The 21,653-nt window shown below is 44.1% G+C and overlaps 1 protein-coding gene across 8 annotated transcripts in view; it reads right to left on the bottom strand.

Moving 5' to 3' along the window:
- ZMIZ1 (zinc finger MIZ-type containing 1) overlaps positions 1-21,653 on the bottom strand; it is an 816,521-nt gene that overhangs the window by 44,696 nt on the left and 750,172 nt on the right. For 3 of the 8 annotated variants that reach the window (XM_069753082.1, XM_069753084.1, XM_069753087.1), the window contains 6 exons: positions 19,986-20,100; positions 19,315-19,532; positions 18,872-19,070; positions 16,050-16,337; positions 7,639-7,821; positions 5,105-5,182 (listed from right to left, as the gene is read on the bottom strand). In XM_069753082.1, the coding sequence (XP_069609183.1) occupies positions 5,105-5,182; positions 7,639-7,821; positions 16,050-16,337; positions 18,872-19,070; positions 19,315-19,532; positions 19,986-20,100 (1,081 nt within the window). The remainder of the gene's footprint in view (positions 1-5,104; positions 5,183-7,638; positions 7,822-16,049; positions 16,338-18,871; positions 19,071-19,314; positions 19,533-19,985; positions 20,101-21,653) is intronic. The other 5 variants (XM_069753085.1, XM_069753090.1, XM_069753088.1 and 2 more) reach the window with 3 other exon arrangements.

Raw genomic sequence — 21,653 nt, 5'->3', positions numbered from 1 at the left:
TTTTTAAAAAAAACTGTCCTGAAAAAAAAAGGATGGAAATCCTGAACGTGTGAACATACCCTTAAAAGTAGTTTAAATATCAAACTGACTCTTTGCAAAAAAAAAAAAAAAATAGGATTCCCCACCCCTGCTGCAGAATGACTTCATATATCCATTAAACTAGCATGAGACTTCACTATATTTATTTTTTCCCACGGTGATGTCATTATGTACATAGTGAGCTTGTGTTGTTACCACTGCACAGTGACATCACAGGGTTTATTATTTCTTCACATTGTCTCTCTATTGTATCTTTAATATGCACATTATACCTCTATTGTGACCTCACTGTGCACACTATCCCTGTACTATGGCAGTACAGTGCACATTATACCTCTATTGTGACCTCACTGTGCACACTATCTCTGTACTATGGCAGTACAGTGCACATTATACCTCTATTGTGACCTCACTGTGCACACTATCCCTGTACTATGGCAGTACAGTGCACATTATACCTCTATTGTGACCTCACTGTGCACACTATCCCTGTACTATGGCAGTACAGTGCACATTATACCTCTATTGTGACCTCACTGTGCACACTATCCCTGTACTATGGCAGTACTGTGCACATTATACCGCAATTGTGACCTCACTGTGCACACTATCCCTGTACTATGGCAATACTGTGCACATTATACCTCTATTGCGACCTCACTGTGCACACTATCCCTGTACTATGGCAGCACTGTGCACATTATACCACAATTGTGACCTCACTATGCACACTATCCCTGTACTATGGCAGTACTGTGCACATTATACCGCAATTGTGACCTCACTGTGCACACTATCCCTGTACTATGGCAATACTGTGCACATTATACCTCTATTGCGACCTCACTGTGCACACTATCCCTGTACTATGGCAGTACTGTGCACATTATACCGCAATTGTGACCTCACTGTGCACACTATCCCTGTACTATGGCAGTACTGTGCACATTATACGCAATTGTGACCTCACTGTGCACACTATCCCTGTACTATGGCAGTACAGTACATATTATCCCTCTATTGTGACCTCAATGTGCACACTATCCCTGTACTATGGCAGTACAGTACACATTATACCTCTATTGCGACCTCACTGTGCACACTATCCCTGTACTATGGCAGTACAGTGCACATTATACCTCTATTGCGACCTCACTGTGCACACTATCCCTGTACTATGGCAGTACTGTGCACATTATACCGCAATTGTGACCTCACTGTGCACACTATCCCTGTACTATGGCAGTACAGTGCACATTACACCTCTATTGTGACCTCACTGTGCACACTATCCCTGTACTATGGCAGAACTATGCACATTATACCTCTATTGTGACCTCACAGTGCACACTATCCCTGTACTATGGCAGTACAGTACATATTATACCTCTATTGTGACCTCACTGTACACACTATCCCTATACTATAGCAGTACAGTACACATTACACCTCTATTGTGACCTCACTGTGCACACTATCCCTGTACTATGGCAGCATAGTGCACATTATACAACTATTGTGACCTTGCTGTGCACACTATCCCTGTACTATGGCAGTACAGTGCACATTATACATCTATTGTGACCTCACTGTGCACACTATCCCTGTACTATGGCAGTACAGTACACATTATACCTCTATTGTGACCTCTCTGTGCACAATATCCCTGTAATATGGCAGTACAGTGCACATTATACCTCTATTGTGACCTCACTGTGCACACTATCCCTGTACTATGGCAGTACAGTATACATTATACCTCTATTGTGACCTCACTGTGCACACTATCCCTGTACTATGGCAGTACAGTACATATTATACCTCTATTGTGACCTCACTGTGCACACTATCTCTGTACTATGGCAGTACAGTACACATTATACCTCTATTGTGACCTCACTGTGCACACTATCTCTGTACTATGGCAGTACAGTACACATTATACCTCTATTGTGACCTCACTGTGCACACTATCCCTGTACTATGGCAGTACAGTACATATTATACCTCTATTGTGACCTCACTGTGCACACTATCTCTGTACTATGGCAGTACAGCACACATTATACCTCTATTGTGACCTCACTGTGCACACTATCCCTGTACTATGGCAGTACAGTATACATTATACCTCTATTGTGACCTCACAGTGCACACTATCCCTGTACTATGGCAGTACAGTACATATTATACCTCTATTGTGACCTCACTGTACACACTATCCCTATACTATAGCAGTACAGTACACATTACACCTCTATTGTGACCTCACTGTGCACACTATCCCTGTACTATGGCAGCATAGTGCACATTATACAACTATTGTGACCTTGCTGTGCACACTATCCCTGTACTATGGCAGTACAGTGCACATTATACATCTATTGTGACCTCACTGTGCACACTATCCCTGTACTATGGCAGTACAGTACACATTATACCTCTATTGTGACCTCTCTGTGCACAATATCCCTGTAATATGGCAGTACAGTGCACATTATACCTCTATTGTGACCTCACTGTGCACACTATCCCTGTACTATGGCAGTACAGTATACATTATACCTCTATTGTGACCTCACTGTGCACACTATCCCTGTACTATGGCAGTACAGTACATATTATACCTCTATTGTGACCTCACTGTGCACACTATCTCTGTACTATGGCAGTACAGTACACATTATACCTCTATTGTGACCTCACTGTGCACACTATCTCTGTACTATGGCAGTACAGTACACATTATACCTCTATTGTGACCTCACTGTGCACACTATCCCTGTACTATGGCAGTACAGTACATATTATACCTCTATTGTGACCTCACTGTGCACACTATCTCTGTACTATGGCAGTACAGCACACATTATACCTCTATTGTGACCTCACTGTGCACACTATCCCTGTACTATGGCAGTACAGTATACATTATACCTCTATTGTGACCTCACTGTGCACACTATCTCTGTACTATGGCAGTACAGTGCACATTATACCTCTATTGTGACCTCACTGTGCACACTATCCCTGTACTATGGCAGTACAGTACACATTACACCTCTATTGTGACATCACTGTGCACACTATCCTTGTACTATAGCAGTACAGTACACATTACACCTCTATTGTGACATCACTGTGCACACTATCCCTGTACTATGGCAGTACTGTGCACATTATACCTCTATTGTGACCTCATTGTGCACATTATCCCTGTACTATAGCAATACAGGGCACAATATACCTCTATTGTGACCTCACTGTGCACACTATCTCTGTACTATGGCAGTACTGTGCACATTATACCTCTATTGTGACCTCACTGTGCACACTATCTCTGTACTATGGCAGTACAGTGCACATTATACCTCTATTGTGACCTCACTGTGCACACTATCTCTGTACTATGGCAGTACTGTGCACATTATACCTCTATTGTGACCTCACTGTGCACACTATCTCTGTACTATGGCAGTACAGTGCACATTATACCTCTATTGTGACCTCACTGTGCACACTATCTCTGTACTATGGCAGTACAGTACACATTATACCTCTATTGTGACCTCACTGTGCACACTATCTCTGTACTATGGCAGTACAGTGCACATTATACCTCTATTGTGACCTCACTGTGCACACTATCTCTGTACTATGGCAGTACAGTACACATTATACCTCTATTGTGACCTCACTGTGCACACTATCTCTGTACTATGGCAGTACAGTACACATTATACCTCTATTGTGACCTCACTGTGCACACTATCTCTGTACTATGGCAGTACAGTGCACATTATACCTCTATTGTGACCTCACTGTGCACACTATCCCTGTACTATGGCAGTACAGTACACATTATACCTCTATTGTGACCTCACTGTGCACACTATCTCTGTACTATGGCAGTACAGTACACATTATACCTCTATTGTGACCTCACTGTGCACACTATCCCTGTACTATGGCAGTACAGTACATATTATACCTCTATTGTGACCTCACTGTGCACACTATCTCTGTACTATGGCAGTACAGTACACATTACACCTCTATTGTGACATCACTGTGCACACTATCCTTGTACTATAGCAGTACAGTACACATTACACCTCTATTGTTACCTCACTGTGCACACTATCCCTGTACTATGGCAGTACTGTGCACATTATACCTCTATTGTGACCTCACTGTGCACACTATCCCTGTACTATGGCAGTACAGTATACATTATACCTCTATTGTGACCTCACTGTGCACATTATCCCTGTACTATGGCAGTACAGTGCACATTATACCTCTATTGTGACCTCACTGTGCACACTATCCCTGTACTATAGCAGTACAGTACACATTACACCTCTATTGTGACATCACTGTGCACACTATCCTTGTACTATAGCAGTACAGTACACATTACACCTCTATTGTGACATCACTGTGCACACTATCCCTGTACTATGGCAGCACTATGCACATTATACCTCTATTGTGACCTCACTGTGCACATTATCCCTGTACTATGGCAGTACTGTGCACATTATACCGCAATTGTGACCTCACTGTGCACACTATCCCTAGTCACTCTATCTGAATGCAGACTTGTAAATCCTCTCATCAAGCATAGCGCACATTGTCAGGATTCTCCGGAGCTGGCAGGGAAATTGTGACTGCAATTATGTGCTATGCCTCAACCAATACAAGTGAATCGATTGAGGCTATGCACATCTATTCGGAATATGGCCGGGAGTATGTATATCACATACATACTTGTGGTCACAATCGTGCTGCCGGCACCAGAGAATCCCGACTGCAAGCTCTGCACATGAGGTGAGGATTATAAGTCTGTGTTCACAGAGTGACAGCCCTTTGATGGTTGACATTCATAACAAACCTGAAATGCAACAAAATGTTGAGAATGAAACATATAAAACTGGCCTTTGTCAGGGTTTCTGTTGTGCAGATTTATATATATTTACGGTATATTAAAAAAAATAGTACTCAGTTACCCCTTCCTCCCAATTTGATCAATTTTGATGATTTGGTAGGAATTTACACTCACCCCGTTCATACTGCCTTGGCTATAGCTATTGTAGCCGCTCCCAGAAAAGTTGTTATTTTGTCCATTAAACTGCTCTTGCTATTAAAAAAATAATAATAATGAATTAAAAAATGTAAAAAAAAATAAAAAAAGAGTGACTGAAAATATAAAGAAAAAGCAGCTTAAGAGGTCAGTGATATGAGAAATGATCAGCTGAAAAGCAGCAACCAATACTTACGTTCTCCAGTTAAAACCTATTAATTGGGGATCCATGCCTTTTTGAGGTCAGCTACAGAAAATCTCTTATGCCTATACGGTCCATAATTTTATTATTGAGGAGGTATCTTATTATTTCATCATCTTATGTGTTAAGTTCTCTCAGCTTCTGAAATAAGAAGTCTCTAAGTATTACTATAATGACGCACTCTCCCATTGGATGACTTCCTACCTTATTTCTTTCCCCGTATTTCAGTATTATGTTGTGCTAGTCATATTTATAGGGTAATTTGTTCCTCAATGACTAAAATATCAAGATAGATTATTTGGTGACTGTGGTTAGTTAGTTCTATGTGTGATGATCCTTAGGACCCCAAATATATATAAGATTCCCGGGGGCTTGATTCTAGCTTTCACTACTAAATACTCTCCTGATAATTTCTTCTGTTAGGAATTTTGACTACCGTAGTAGAAAAATGTAACTGGTCCTAGGAATCTTAGATTAGACAGGAACTGTATGTTTTCCAAAGATGAATGGCGCTAGTAGGGACGTGCCAGGTACGATTACACCAGGCTTCGTATGAATTTTTCTAATTCACATAGATTTTCATTTGGAAGCATAGATGCAGGAATAAATGTGGCGCTCTTTGTTAATAATTAAAGTTAAGGGAATTAAAGAGGCTGTCTAATCAACACAATCCCTTTAAGAAAAGCAGTCAGATGATAGCTACACGCGTGGCTTCTCTGCTGCTTGTGTTGTGGGATGCCACATATGGCTATACTTTTCCCTGGCAGGGTAAATGAAGCCTTACATGGTGGCCATTCAAAAACACGGGTATCAATGTAATTTCACATAACCCTAAACTGAGGCAAAATGGGGATGTGTAAATCCTAAGTATGGAGATTGATAGACCAGTTTTCTTAAACACATTTTAAGCAAAATACCGTATATACTCGAGTATAAGCCGACCCGAGTATAAGCCGACCAACCTAATTTTGCCACAAAAAACTGGGAAAACTTATTGACTCGAGTATAAGCCTAGGGTGGAAATGCAGCATTTACCGGTGAATTTCAAAAATAAAAATAGATCATTATTTCCCCATAGCTGTGCCATACAGTGCTCTGCACCGTTCATTGTGCCCCATATCTGTGCCCATATACGGTGCTCTGCTCCGTTCATTGTGCCCCATTGCTGTGCCATATACAGTGCTCTGCACCGTTCATTGTGCCCCATATCTGTGCCATATACGGTGCTCTGCTCCGTTCATTGTGCCCCATTGCTCTGCCATATACGGTGCTCTGCACCGTTCATTGTGCCCCATATCTGTGCCCATATACGGTGCTCTGCACCGTTCATTGTGCCCCATTGCTGTGCCATATACGGTGCTCTGCACCGTTCATTGTGCCCCATTGCTGTGCCATATACGGTGCTTTGCACCGTTCATTGTGCCCCATTGCTGTGCCATATACGGTGCTCTGCACCGTTCATTGTGCCCCATAGAAATCTCTGCCGCCGCTGCTGCAATAAAAAAAAAAACCACATACTCACCTCCCTTGATTGCAGCTCCCGGCGTCTCGTTCCGGCGCCTCCATCTTCCCGGCGTCTCTGCTCTGACTGATCAGGCAGAGGGCGCCGCGCACACTGTATGCGTCATTGCGCCCTCTGCCTGAACAGTCAGAGCGCAGACGCCGGGAAGATGGAGGCGCCGGCCGGGAAGATGGAGCGGCGCCCGGCGGCTGGAACGAGGACAGGTGAATATGCTATACTTACCTAGTCCTGGCGATCCTCGCGCTGTCCCTCTGCCTGGTCTTCGGTGCCGCAGCTCTTCCTGTCAGCGGTCACCGGCACCGCTGATTAGAGGAATGAATAGGCGGCTCCGCCCCTATGGGAGGTGGAGCCGCTTATTCATATCTCTAATGAGCGGTCCCACGTGACCGCTGAAGAGGGGAAGAAGCTGCAGCACAGAAGCCCGTGGGACGGCAGGGACAGCGCGAGGATCGCTGGGACTAGGTAAGTATACCTCAGCGCCCTCACCCCCTCACCCGCCGACCCTGCCACCCACATTGACTCGAGTATAAGCCGAGAGGGGCACTTTCAGCCCAAAAATTTGGGCTGAAAATCTCGGCTTATACTCGAGTATATACGGTACATAATACCCACCACCCTCTATCAAAAAGCAAAAAAAACAAATGAAAAACCACATCAACATAAAAAGAGAGGATGCACCAATGTCTGCAAAAGGAAAATAATTGGTAAGAATAAATTCAGAACCATCAGCAGCACTTCCCTACAGCTAGGACAACAGAAAATGCCACAGAAATGCAGAACATTAATCACCTTATAGTACTGCCCCATGCCCACATTGGGGGGAGGGTATTGTCCAGCACTCTGCTGCCCTGTCATCCTTTGGCCTGGATAATTTGGAGAGGTCATGGGTCTGGCAGGATTGGGATTTGGATATTGACCAGGTTGATTCGGAAACTGACTGCTTGGTCCATACTGCTGGCTACCATAATTGGGCTGTAGAAGGGAAAACAGAAATCAACATTTACTGTAGAAAGATAACGTACTTGAAAAACTGATGGAGGATAAGAAAAAGGATCAATGCATATAGAATGCGCACTCCTAAGTATAAAGATACGATTTGCAATTTATTAACACCAAAACACAAAAAAACATTTAAAAACATTTAAAAATTAAGTAATGGCTCAGGCTGGAGTAAATGTGCTATCTTTAAGGATGGCAGAGTGAAAAAAGATGTTCCAAACTATGCAATATTTAGAGGCAGGAGAGAGAGCCAGCCATCCCCTGGCCCTAGTGGCTGCTGCACAGAGACAGTGCCTACATACCTGCCTTGAGGGGAGAAGATGGGCAGGAGGTTAGAGATACAGTATCAAGAGCATACTGGAGGTGATGGAGGGCTTTTACATTAATCTATGTAGATCACAGATGAAGCCGACGGATGCAGAGATTAATGATTTCTTGGTCCAAAATTGACCGCAGAGAATCAGCAATTGCTAGACAAACTGTTTAGCTTGGAGGATTTGGAAGTGGTGCTGGCCTCTGTGGATAATGACAAGGCTCCGGGGGTGGATGGTTTGCCCGGGGAAGTGTATAAAAAAAATATAGGAAATTTCTGCTACCGCCTTTGCTGGATGTATGTAAGGCAGGGTTGGATGAAGGGGACCTCCCACAGTCTATGCGGGAGCCAATTATTGCTGTGCTCCCTAAGAAAGGCAAGGACCCTATTGTGCCGGCCTCATATCGCCCAATCTCATTGCGAACGACGGATGCAAAACTTTGGCTAAAGTGATGGCTAACCGTCTTAATAAAGTTATAACATCTATGGTGCATCAGGATCAGGTGGGATTTATGCCTAACAAATCCACAGCGACAAATTTGAGGAGACTCTTCATTAACATGCAAGTGAAGGCAGAAAATGCAGGGCATTAGAGCGATTCTGTCAGTGGATGCAGCTAAAGCATTCGATAGTGTAGAGTGGCCCGTCAGCATGAAAAAACATTCAATGTAATGTTTCTTTCGTACATCGCGTCTGCCATTTCCTACAGCGCATGCGCGGCTGGAACTCCACCCCCTCCTCCCCGGACTGAAAAACTGCATCCGCTGCCGACGTTGTGCCAAATTTTCACAATGTGCGTCAGTACGTTGCGCCGACGCTTAGCGACGGACCTGTACCGACGCAAGTGTGAAAGAAGCCTTAGAGGCATACGACAGGGGTGCCCGTTATCCCCTTTATTGTTTGCTATAGCAATAGGGCCACTGGCGGCAGTGATGCGAAGGGATCACAATATTGTAGGATTTAAATATGGGATACATAAAGAAAAAATGGCACTCTATGCTGGCGACATGTTGCTATTTCTGGGAAATACGGACAGTTCCTGGGGACGGTGATGATGGTCCTAGACTAGTATGCCGGTATACCTGGGATCTGTATTAATTGGTATAAGTCTGTATTGCTGCCGCTGGATTGTAGGACTCTTGTTGTGGGAGATCAGCCAACTCAAGTTCAAATGGTTAGAGGTACCGTCACACTAAGCGACGCTGCAGCGATACCGACAACGATCCGGATCGCTGCAGCGTCGCTGTTTGGTCGCTGGAGAGCTGTCACACAGACAGCTCTCCAGCGACCAACGATCCCGAGGTCCCCGGTAACCAGGGTAAACATCGGGTTACTAAGCGCAGGGCCGCGCTTAGTAACCCGATGTTTACCCTGGTTACTATCCTAAAAAGTAAAAAAACAAACGCTACATACTTACCTACCGCTGTCTGTCCTCGGCGCTCTGCTTCTCTGCTCTGGCTGTGAGCGCCGGGCAGCCGGAAAGCAGAGTGGTGACGTCACCGCTCTGCTTTCCGGCCGCTGTGCTCACAGCCAGACCAGAGAAGCAGAGCGCCGAGGACAGACAGCGGTAGGTAAGTATGTAGCGGTTGTTTTTTTTACTTTAACGATGGTAACCAGGGTAAACATCGGGTTACTAAGCGCGGCCCTGCGCTTAGTTACCCAATGTTTACCCTGGTTACCAGCGAAGACATCGCTGAATCGGTGTCACACACGCCGATTCAGCGATGTCTACGGGGAGTCCAGCAACCAAATAAAGTTCTGGACTTTCTTCCCCGACCAGCGACAGCACAGCAGGGGCCTGATCGCTGCTGCCTGTCACACTGGACGATATCGCTAGCGAGGACGCTGCAACGTCACGGATCGCTAGCGATATCGTCTAGTGTGACGGTACCTTAAGGAATTCACTTACTTGGGCATTAGGGTGTCAAATAATATAGAAGATTATGAAAGACTTAATTTAAACCCATTACTAGGTAAATTTAAACATAAGATTACGGCATGGAGGAAGCTAAATTTAACAATGGCTGGGCGTGCTAACTTAATAATGATACTTATGCCTCAGCTTTTGTACGTGCTACACAATTTGGCTTCTTCAGAATAGACTTCATAAAATTAAAGCCATTTCTGCGATTTGATATGGAAAGGAGGACGAGCGTGTATTAAACTAGAACTGTTGCAACGTCCAAAGGATGATGGGGGTTTGGCTGTTCCCAACCCATGGCTGTATTACATTGGGTCCCAATGCCAGCATTGGGTAAGATGCGGGATCATGATCTTAACAGCTCAGTGGGGAAGGTTATTTCTCATGTGGTGGGGAGGGCCCCGCTGCTGGCTGCTGTGGAGGCCGGTAGATTTCGTTTGAGTCCTAAGAGGTTTCCAACACTGGTGCTGCTTGAGAAACTGTGGAAAACAATTAAGCAGTGGAGTGGTATAGGGGAATACACGAGATATACATCCATTTGGTTTGACCCTCGGTTGACCGAACTGCTAAATCTACAGAATTTTGGACAGTGGAGAAGAATAGGTATATGGTACGTGTCGCAGCTGCTAGATGGTGAGACGTTTAAAACATTTGAAACACTCCAGAGTTCCCTCTGGAACATAATATGTTTTACCAGTACCTGCAGCTGCGGCATGCATTCTCTAAACAGTGGAGAAGGTCACCGATAATGATACAGAGCGACAGTATGTTGAATATACTTGGTTCACAGAGGGGTACAAGGGGTTTTATATCGCTAATTTACAGGGGACTGCTGGATACTTTTTTGGACAGACACCCATTGATGGCTAGATCTAAATGGACAAGGGATTTGGGAGATATATCGGATGACCAGTGGGAGTTGATTTTGCAATAAGTCCCTAGAATATCCATAAGTGAATCTGGGAGGGTGTCACAGTTATTCACTATGCATAGGGTATATAGGTGTGGACCCCTGTGTGGATGAAAAAGGCTGGACTAAGGGCGGACTCTGGTTGTCCGAGATGTACAATGGATGAAGCTGACATTCTTCATATGCTATGGTCTTGTCCAAGATTACAGGCATTTTGGATGGTGGTCCTAAACTTAGTGGAAACAGTGACAGAAACGACTATTACTCGAGATCCATTAGCATGTATTTTAGGACATGTAGAGGAGGTGGCGTCGGATGAGTGGGGCAGGCTGGCAATAGCCAGATCGCTTTATGTTGCAACGAAGACTATATCATTGCACTTGTTAGATGAAAATTCTCCTATTAGGAAAGAATTTGTGAATAATGTAAATTTTGTAGTTCTTATGGAAAGGAGTGTATACATGAAAAGGGGCAAGATGAACCACTACGAGATTATCTGGGGAGGATGGCTGGACTTTCCTGGATTGGCCTCTGCAGACCTTGTCAGAGATAGGATATTAGGGTTACAGGAATGTGTGCAATACTGTAATACATGGATAAGGATTGCTGAAGCGTGACGGGGGTGGGGGATTCTCTTTATAATAATAATAATAATCTTTATTTTTATATAGCGCTAACATATTCCGCAGCGCTTTACAGTTTGCACACATTAACATCACTGTCCCTGATGGGGCTCACAATCTAAATTCCCTAACGGTATGTCTTTGGAATGTGGGAGGAAACCGGAGAACCCGGAGGAAACCCACGCAAACACGGAGAGAACATACAAACTCTTTGCAGTTGTTGTCCTTGGTGGGGTTTGAACCCAGGACTCCAGTGCTGCAAGGCTGCTGTGCTGACCACTGCGCCACCGTGCTGCCCATTCTCTTTGATATGGGAGGGGGGATGTGTTTGTTGTATCTTTATGTGTTAAAAAAATGGGGAAAGTAATACGATTTGTATACTAGTGCATACTTATGTATGTAATGTCATCCTTTCTGTTTTCTTCAATAAAAAATATTTGATTAAAAAAAAAATGAAGTAATAACACCCCTGTATCCATGGAAGCTGTTAAGCAAACCATGAGCATAAGATACATGTACAAAAATAATAACCATCACTCGTGATTAGTGTTGAGCGATACCTTCCGATATCAAGAAGTATCGGTATCAGATTGGATCGGCCGATATCCAAAAAATATCGGATATCGCCGATACTGATACCCAATACAATGCAAGTCAATGGGACACAAATATAAGCCCTTTCTGTCCTTCTACATCCTGTTCCGGAGGGGGGAAGAGTGTGGGCAGACACCGTGCGTGTGTGCGGGCTGGATCTGTGCGGGCCTCTCGGGGCTCTGTGCGGCCTGCATGGGCTGCCGGGGGCTGTGCGGGCTTGCCGGGGCTCTGTGCGAGCTTGCCGGGGCTCTGTGCGAGCTTGCCGGGGGCTCTGTGCGGGCTTGCGGGGGCTCTGTGCGGGCTTGCTGGGGCTCTGTGCGGCTTGCGGGGGCTCTGTGGGTTCTGTGTGGCTTGCCGGGGCCTCTGTGCGGGCTTGCCGGGGCCTCTGTGCGGGCTTGCCGGGGCTCTGCGCAGCTTGTGGGGGCTCTGTGCGGGCTTGCTGGGGCTCTGTGCGGGCTTGCCGGGGCTCTGTGCAGGCATCGTCCGATGGGACTGCAAGTCCCATCGGACGATGCCTGCAACAGTGAAAGTGATTGACACATTAGCCAATGATGGGAGAGTAGTAGTCCCATCATCCGGCTAATGTGTTGAATGTAAAACAAAAAAAAAAATACTACATACATACTACATACAATACATTCATACATTACATACAATACATACATACAGTTCATTGAACACAGATTACATACTCACCATTACTTGTCACTTTGATCCCCGAAGCCAGTGTCATCTGTAAAAAAGATTAAAAAACAAACAACCAATATACTCCCTGTCCGCAGAAATCCACGAGTGTCCCACGAAGATCTCCCGTGGAGAACGGCAGCATCAGCTGTCGCGACCGCTCTCTAGGGGTTCCAGGAACACAATGACGGGAGGAAGGTATCCTTCCGCACTGTATTCCTCCGCCGCTGTAAAAAAAACAGTCCCTAGTCTCACTTTTGGCATTGCTGTGTGAGAAATTTTCCCACGCAGCAATTGCCATAAAGTGAGACTTTGTCCTAAGGTAACCTCTCAGTGATGCTCTGCAGGAGCCATTGTCTCCTGTCAGTGTGTCACTGAGGGTCCTATAGAGCAGTGACATCACCCGATGTCGCTGTTCTACAGGGGACATCGTCGTGGGACACTCATTATTAATTGGACTATGGCAGACAGGTAGTATACGGTTTATTATTTTACGTTTTTTGCAGGCGCTGAAGTATGGTAAGTATGGTTAAATGAAGAATATTAAAATACTTTTTTCCTAATGTGTGTGTGTTTTATTAACCTTTTATTACTATTGGATTAATAATGGATAGACGTCTTATTGACGCCTCTCCGTTATTAACCGGGCTTAATGTCACCTAACAATAGCAAGGTGACATTAACCCCTTATTATCTCATATCCCACCGCTACACGGGAGTGGGAAGAGAGGGGCTATGTGCCGGAATTGGCGCATCTTACAGATGCGCCATTTCTGGGACGGCTGCGGACTGGTATTTGTAGCCGGGGGAGGGGGGGGGGGGGTGGGGGGCAATATCCATGGCCCCTCTCTAGGCTATGAATATCAGCCCACAGCTGTCTGCGTAGCCTTTCTGGCTATAAAATATAGGGGGCCCCCACGTCATTTTTTTTTTTTTTGGGGGGGGGGTCCCCCTATTTTAATAGCCAGTAAAGGCTACGCAGATAGCTGCGGGCTGATATTCATAGCAGGCTACAAATATTGGCCCCCGGCCGTCAGTTTTCCCCCTCTGGCGCAGAAAATTGCGTGGGAGCCCACGCCGTTTTTTTTCCTTTTTTAAAAAAAAATTCAACGCTCATTAAGGCCTCTTGTAGTATGTATGTAGTGTGTATGTAGTATGTATGTAGTATTTTTTTTTTTTTTATATTCAACACATTAGCTGGATGATGGGACTACTACTCTCCCATCATTGGCTAATGTGTCAATCACTGTCACTGTTGCAGGCATCATCCGATGGGACTTGTAGTCCCATCGGACGATGCCTGCACAGACCCCCAGCAGCCCGCAGAGAGCCCCGGCAAGCCCGCACAGAGCCCCGGCAAGCCCGCACAGAGCCCCGGCAAGCTCGCACAGAGCCCCCGCAAGCCGCACAGAGCCCCCACAAGCCCGCACAGAGCCCCCACAAGCTGCACAAAGCCACGGCAAGCCCGCACAGAGACCCCGCAAGCCGCACAGAGCCCCGGCAAGCCCGCACAGAGCCCGGAAAGCCCGCACAGAGCCCCCACAGAGCCCCGGCAAGCCCGCACAGAGCCCCGGCAAGCCTGCACAGAGCCCCAGCAAGCCCGCACAGAGCCCCCGCAAGCCGCATCGAGCCCCCACGGTAACGCACAGACCCCGCCCACCCACACACATGCAGTCTCCGCCCACGCACCGCTCACACTCCATTATAGTGCACCATTGCACTATGGGAACTTCCGGTATCGCAAAAATATTGGAACTCAGTATCGGAATTCCGATACAGCGAATATCGGCCAATACCCGATATTTGCAGTATCGGAATGCTCAACACTACTCGTGATACCACAAAGCACTGTCAAAAATGCAATAATCAAACAACATGAATTGTAGTTATTGGCAAGCATGGTAACCATCATTATAAATGTATATGATGTAAAGCAACAATAACAAAACATTATGAATAAATATCCTTTCTCTTGCTTCCTTCTGAGGGCGCCTATGGGTTTATAGTCCCGGTATTTTTTATACCATCCCACTTTTGCTTATCCTGGCAACCAGGGACTTTACTTTCTTCTAGCCTTGGGTTGCATTGTACTGTTCAGGCTTTACCTGGCTTGAGTTACATTATCATCTGTGGGGATGCCCACATTTGATCTCTTGGTAGCGCATGTTCTTTATTGTTGTTTTACATCATATACATTTATAATGATGGTTACCATGCTTGCCAATAACTACAATTCATGTTGTTTGATAACCCTATTCTTCTCTTGTTTGTTGCATTTTTTGACGGTGCTTTGTGGTATCACAAGTGATGGTTATTATTTCTTGTATATGAATCTTATGCTCATGGTTTGCTTAACAGCTTCCATGGATACAGGAGTGTTACTTCATTTTTAAATGTTTTTAAATGCTTTTTGTGCTTTGGTGTTAATAAAATTGCATTTCATATCTTTATACCTAGGTGTGTGCATTCTATATGCATTGATCCTTTTCCTCTATTGCTTATTGTCCTTTCATGCATGATGCAGCACCCTGTCCTTTATTGAGATCGTAAACTTGAAAAACTGGAGATAAACTTACATCTATGTATTGTGGGGGTGGAGGGTTACTCTAAATAATTTAAGATGCAAATTATCTGTAGACAACATAATGACTAACCAGCAACCCATGGGCTGGGACATTGACTGCTTCATTCTATGTTCAAACAATACATAGTGGACTGTCTGACAGCTCCACACACCATACATATTAGACATCTAAACTTCAAGAAAGACATTGACCCCAATTCGTCAAAATTTATGATGTAAAATACTTTGAAAAGTGGCAAAACTTTTGCGCAACTTGAAGTTGGGCAAAAATTTTGTAACTTTTGCAGCTTTTACAGCAGTCCTGACCACATCCACCAAAGTGGCCAGAGCATGGGCGCTGTAAAAACGAAAGCGAAGTAAAATACCGGATCTGAAACACTTGCCTCTTCATTCTTTGGGTAAATTGAAAGGGGGAGTAAAACAAACACTGCTCGGTCATTAATAACCACATCCTTAGTGAACAGCATTATATGTAAAGGTGTATAGCTTTCTTAAATGACATTACATTGTGATATAATATATGCATTTTGCATAACCACTAGGTTATTTCATGCACAGCTTTAGTTGCTCACCTCCCCGGGGTAAGGCCTTTTAATGCCTTGCATAGGCAGTGACTGAGGCCTGGGTCCAGGATAACTTTGCTGGGGCATCCTTTGACCGTGAGCTCCAAAAGGGTTCATTCCAGGCCGAGGCTGGTTCATCCCCATTGGTGGGCCACTCATGTTAGAAGGTGCCATGTTAGGACCCATTCCAGCTGGGTTCATATTCCCTGACATAGCAGAGGGGACTCGTGGGCCTGGTTGATTCATGAATTGACTGTTGTAGGCCTGGGCTGGACCCATCTGGAAAGAGGAACACACCTTCAACAAAAGAAAGAGAAAAAAGTAAAATGCGACATGCTTTTCTAAAAGGGATGAGGAGTGAGGCAGGAAAGGCACACAACATGGGATAAGAGAGAAGGGGATATACAGATGTCGCATTTTGCAAAGAACAATCAGTTACATTTTCACATGTGTCCCAAATGTGAGAGCTACTGCTCGATTACCCAAATTGTGCAACTCAACTATAGAAATCTAATATGAATATTAATGTGTGCACTAGATAGAGAAACTGGATTCTGATTGGACATGTTCTAGTTACAGTGCTGCAAAATGCACTGCTCAACACTGAGATCACAAACATCACAACATCAAGGAGGAAGAAGCAGGTGTCGTGGAGTTCTGCATATTACCATATTTTCAAGAACTTGGCTCCAATCTGTGACATATTGTGACATATTTCAACTCTCATATATAACACCAAATTGCATCTAGTCTTGTGGGATGATTATGCAATGCCCCCCAATAGTCGACGTGCAAGACAGAATTATTGAAATGAGAGACCTCAGTTTATCACTCCAGCAAATTATAACATGCACAGGCCAAAATGTCAGCACTGATCAACTTTGCATGCCCTAGTAGTAGGGAAAACAATAATGAACTGGAATGACAGCAAGAGGTGAAAGAGGCGAACCTCAGAATAGATGAACCATCAGATTTGAAGAATGGCACATAGTGATCCATTCTGTGCTGCGTGTGAAAGTGGACGTGACATAGCAAGTCCAAGGCATCACACATTGTCTACACAAACTATCAGAAGGCAATTATACGACATTGACCTCAAGCCAGCAATCTCAAAGGTTATCATGATGAAGCAAGACCACAATGGAGGTCTTTCCTATTCAGCAATGAGTCCCATTTTTGTTTTGTCTCATAGCCAGAAATTGATCTGGAGACCACGTGCGCACAGTCATGAAAGGACCTTTATAAAGGAACGTCACCCCATTCAAGCTCCAGGGATTATTAAGCTGTGGGGTGACAATGTTCTTTAGGCAGAAACATCTCATCTTCATTCTAGGTAAACTAACAGTGTGGCACTACATTGATTTGGTGGTGGAACCAGTGATTCAGCCATTTCTCGAAAGTGTCCCAGGAGCTGCTTTTCAACACAACGCCAGACTACATGTTGGTCATGCTGTGAGCAGCCTGAGTGGACTAAATATGTTACCATAGCCTTCAGTGTCTCCGAACTTGTCTCCAAACAAACACATCTCGTAGGTCTTATATCAGCATTTTCAAAAGGAGATGTCAGCAGCGGATCTTGATGACTTACTCAACTGCAATCAGTGTGGTAGAACATTCCTCTGACAATCATTAACCATCTCATTGTTAGCAGCCAAGACATGTGAATGTGTGTGTTTCTGCACGTTATGCTCATACTCTAAACTGAATACATGGAGATGCTTTTAAAAAAAATGCTTTCTATTGTTTCACTATTTGCATATCATTAACATGCCTATCCATCGTGTGATTTCCATAATTCCACGACTTTTCCTTCTTGGTGTTGCAATCTCAGTGGTGAGGAGTGTACACTCTACTGTATCAGGGTAGGGAAAAAAAAAAAAAACTTTTTTACTTACACAGTAAAAGTCTTTTCATTTTCATTTAAATAACCAATAAAATAGACATGAAAACAAGAAACTTTGTAATATATCTTACCAGAGAAATCTGCTTCTTTCTCCTCCGGGACTGATCTTTCTTTCTCAATTTATGGGTAAAGTCTGTCATCAGTGAACACAGATGTTTCTGCTACAGAGATAGGAGATGGCAGCTGGTACTTTTAAAATTCTATGGAGGGGGTAGATGGAAGCATGAGATGCAAACACAGACATCCTGCTACACGTTTGACAATTACAGTTCTCCATAGAACTTTACCAGCAAAAACTGCCATCTCCTAACTGAGTAATGGGAAAATCCATGCTCACTAAAAACATTTTATCCAATGAATTGAAAAATCAGTCCTGGAGGAGAAAGAAGCAGATTTCCCTAATAAGATATATTACAAAGCTTCAAATTTTCATGTGTACTATTAAGTTATATAAACAAAAACAACAGTTACTCCTTAAGTAACCCTTAAGGCTACGTTCACATTTGCGTTGTGCGCCGCTGTGTCGGCGACGCAACGCACAACGCAAATAAAAACGCACCAAAACGCACGCAAAAACGCTGCGTTTTGCGACGCATGCGTTCTTTTTGCCGAAATTTGGACGCAAGAAAAATGCAACTTGTTGCGTTTTCTGCGCCCGACGCTTGCGGCAAAAAAAACGCATGCGTCGCACAACGCAGCACAACGCATGTCCATGCGTCCCCCATGTTAAATATAGGGGCGCATGACGCATGCGTCGCCCGACGCAAACACGCAAAACGCTAATGTGAACGTAGCCTAAGACTTGTGGTATATGATACACAGGAGGAAAGGAAGAGAGACAGTGATGCTGGGAACGTGCTGGTGCATACTCAGTGCACAGAATTATTGGAAGCAATAAGCAACAGAAACAAATGCAATGTAGACTCACTGGGCCATACTGGTTCATGTCCTTATTCTGTGTCTCTTGAAGTGCTGCCACTGTAGCAGTTGCTGTGGCGGTAGCTGTGGCAGCAGCAGCAGCCACCGCAGCTGCAGCAGCCGCAGCCGCAGGCTGGGTGAAGTCTGCAGGAGGCCTTGTGTGAGGTGGGATGCCCATTCCAGAAGGGTTATTAGGACCGCCAGGATAGCTGTGAAACAAAAAGTAAATCGCATTCCTTGAAAGTCAAAAAGTACATCAGCTTGAGATATATTCCAAACATCTTTAGCACTAGACCAACCACACTGGGTGGACGGTACGTAGTCAGTGGACTGCAGCACAACTCCGCAGAAGTGATACACTGACAACTGTAAATGCTAGAATTTACAAGAGACTTCTTGCACAACGAATGCTGGCAAGCACCAAGAGCAATTGTGAAAGGCAAGCCATCTTACCTCCCTGCAAATCCACCGCCCCCTGGATAGTTTGGCCGCCCATACATGCCTTGCTGCATGTACGGCTGGTTGGATGCTCCCTTTGAGGAATACTGCTGTTGTTGCCCAGCAAACTGCGGGGAGTTCATACCAGCGCTATTGCTGTTCATGCCTGACGCCATAGGATTGGCCGCTGGATTTAATGGATTGTTTGCATTAACCATTGGATTCCCTAGTACCTGAAAAAACAAAAACAAAAAAAAAAAAACGCAAAGTTAATAAGACAGAATACAAGTCAATGGCATGCTTGGAGGAAGAGCCGTAATGACAGATGAGCATCTGCATCATCACTGTTATATCGCAGGCAGAATAAAAATGACTGGAAAAGATGACTTGTATTTTCCCGATGGTGAAAGAGTAAAGGGAACGCTTTATAAACAGGTGCTAGGATTTTTTGAGGCGCTGTTCACAAATAACATGCAGAGATGATGGATAGGCTTCCATTTACAGGATGTAACTGCAAAAGCAGTGTTGCTAGCAGGGATATGCTTGCTGTCAAAACGTTCTCAACGCCGATATTTCTGTAAGAGTTAAGGATGTCTGACTGTATAGAGTGATATTGGGGTACCCAATAAGTGCAGAACTATGCGGAATATGTTCTTACTACATAAAGAACAGGAAACAAAACTTGCCTGGCTTTGAGAAGTATTTGTGACGCCCCAAACTGTAGTGACCACTGACAGAGAACCTGGAGGCTGACTTGCATTCTGCTGCCATGGGACGGAGTCATAAGGGAAAGATCCATCACTGCAAAATAAACAACGGGGCAGAGATAACGCAACAGACAGTTTAAAGGCTTGAGAACAAGTAGTGCCGCTGTGACCTAGTGGGGTCTGATGTAATCTACACAATGTGGCACATTTTCATTGCTGTAATTCTACATAAATCAGCAAATAAACTCAAACTCTCAATATCTGAGGATTTACAAGAGCAATTTTACCCGGTAGCATGAACCAGAACAAGGTATTCATGGTGGTTGACTCTTCTTGTGTCCAACACCTGGGCATTTACTATATGCAACAACGACAAGCTTTGATAACGTACAATGAACGCCTAACAAATGTACGGTACTTTAAACCTCCTAAAGATGCTTTTTGAGGCCATGTTCCCATGTAGAGTAAATCCTGCATTTTTTCAGTGCAGAAAATTTGCTGTGTTTAAAAGTTCAGGCAAAATGGATGTGATTTCATGAAAACTTATGCCCATTACATGAGTAAACAGTTTTTTGGTGTGTTTTTCCATGTAGAAAGGCGTGTTGGGGCTGCTGGTACAGCTCATCAGACAGGGGCAATATGGGTAAGCATGCCCTATCTTTAATTACATAATGTTTTAGAGTACTTAAAGTACTACATGTGTGCTCTTTCTCCATTAGTGCATTTTTTGCCGGATAACACCCCCTATACTGGAATATTTAATCAAAAAAGGTGGCAATTGCTTATGTCACATGATTGTTTAATTTGTAAAGCGCTGCGGAATATGTTGGCGCTATATAAATAAAAATGATTATTATTATTATATTGTCTCTTCACTCACGATATGATAGCACTAAGCACTTTATGTAGATACAGGTGCATCTCACACAATGAGAATATCACATTTCTTCAATACAAAAAGTGAAACATATATTATATAGAGTTATTACAAACAGAGTGATCTATTTCAAGTGTTGATTTCTGTTAATGTTGATGATTATGGCTTCCATCTCCATTTTAGAGATGGAAATGTCATTGTCCAGCTGGACTTGGCACCTGTCCACACTACCAAAAGTACCAATACCTGGTTTAAAAACAACAGTATCACTGTGCTTGATTGGCCAGCAAACTTTTCTGACCTTAACCCCATAGAGAATCTATGGGGTATTGTCAAGAGGAAGATGAGAGACACCCGACCCCACAATGTAGACGAGCTGAAGGGTGCTTTCAAAGCAACCTGGGCATCCATAACATCTCAGAACTGCCACAGGCTGATTGCTTCTATGCCACGACACATTGATGCAGTAATTGTTGCAGAAGGAGCCCTGACCAAGTATTGAGTGCATTTACTGAACATACATTTCAGTAGGCCAACATTTCAGATCTTAAAATCATTTTTCAAGCTGGTGTTATAAAGTATTCTAATTTACTGAGATAATGACTTTTGGGTTTTCATTGGCTGTAAGCCATAATCATCAACAATTAACAGAAATAAACTTGAAATAGATCACTCTGTTTGTAATGACTCTATATAATATATGGGTTTTACTTTCTGTATTGAGGAACTGAAATAAATTAACTTTTTGATGATATTCTAATTTTGTGAGA

The sequence above is a fragment of the Ranitomeya imitator genome, chromosome 2, assembly GCF_032444005.1.
Source record: "Ranitomeya imitator isolate aRanImi1 chromosome 2, aRanImi1.pri, whole genome shotgun sequence".
In the NCBI taxonomy this organism is placed as follows: Eukaryota; Metazoa; Chordata; class Amphibia; order Anura; family Dendrobatidae; genus Ranitomeya; species Ranitomeya imitator.
Note: the sequence above shows the minus strand (reverse complement) of the source record. Positions and strands in the feature narration are given on the sequence as shown.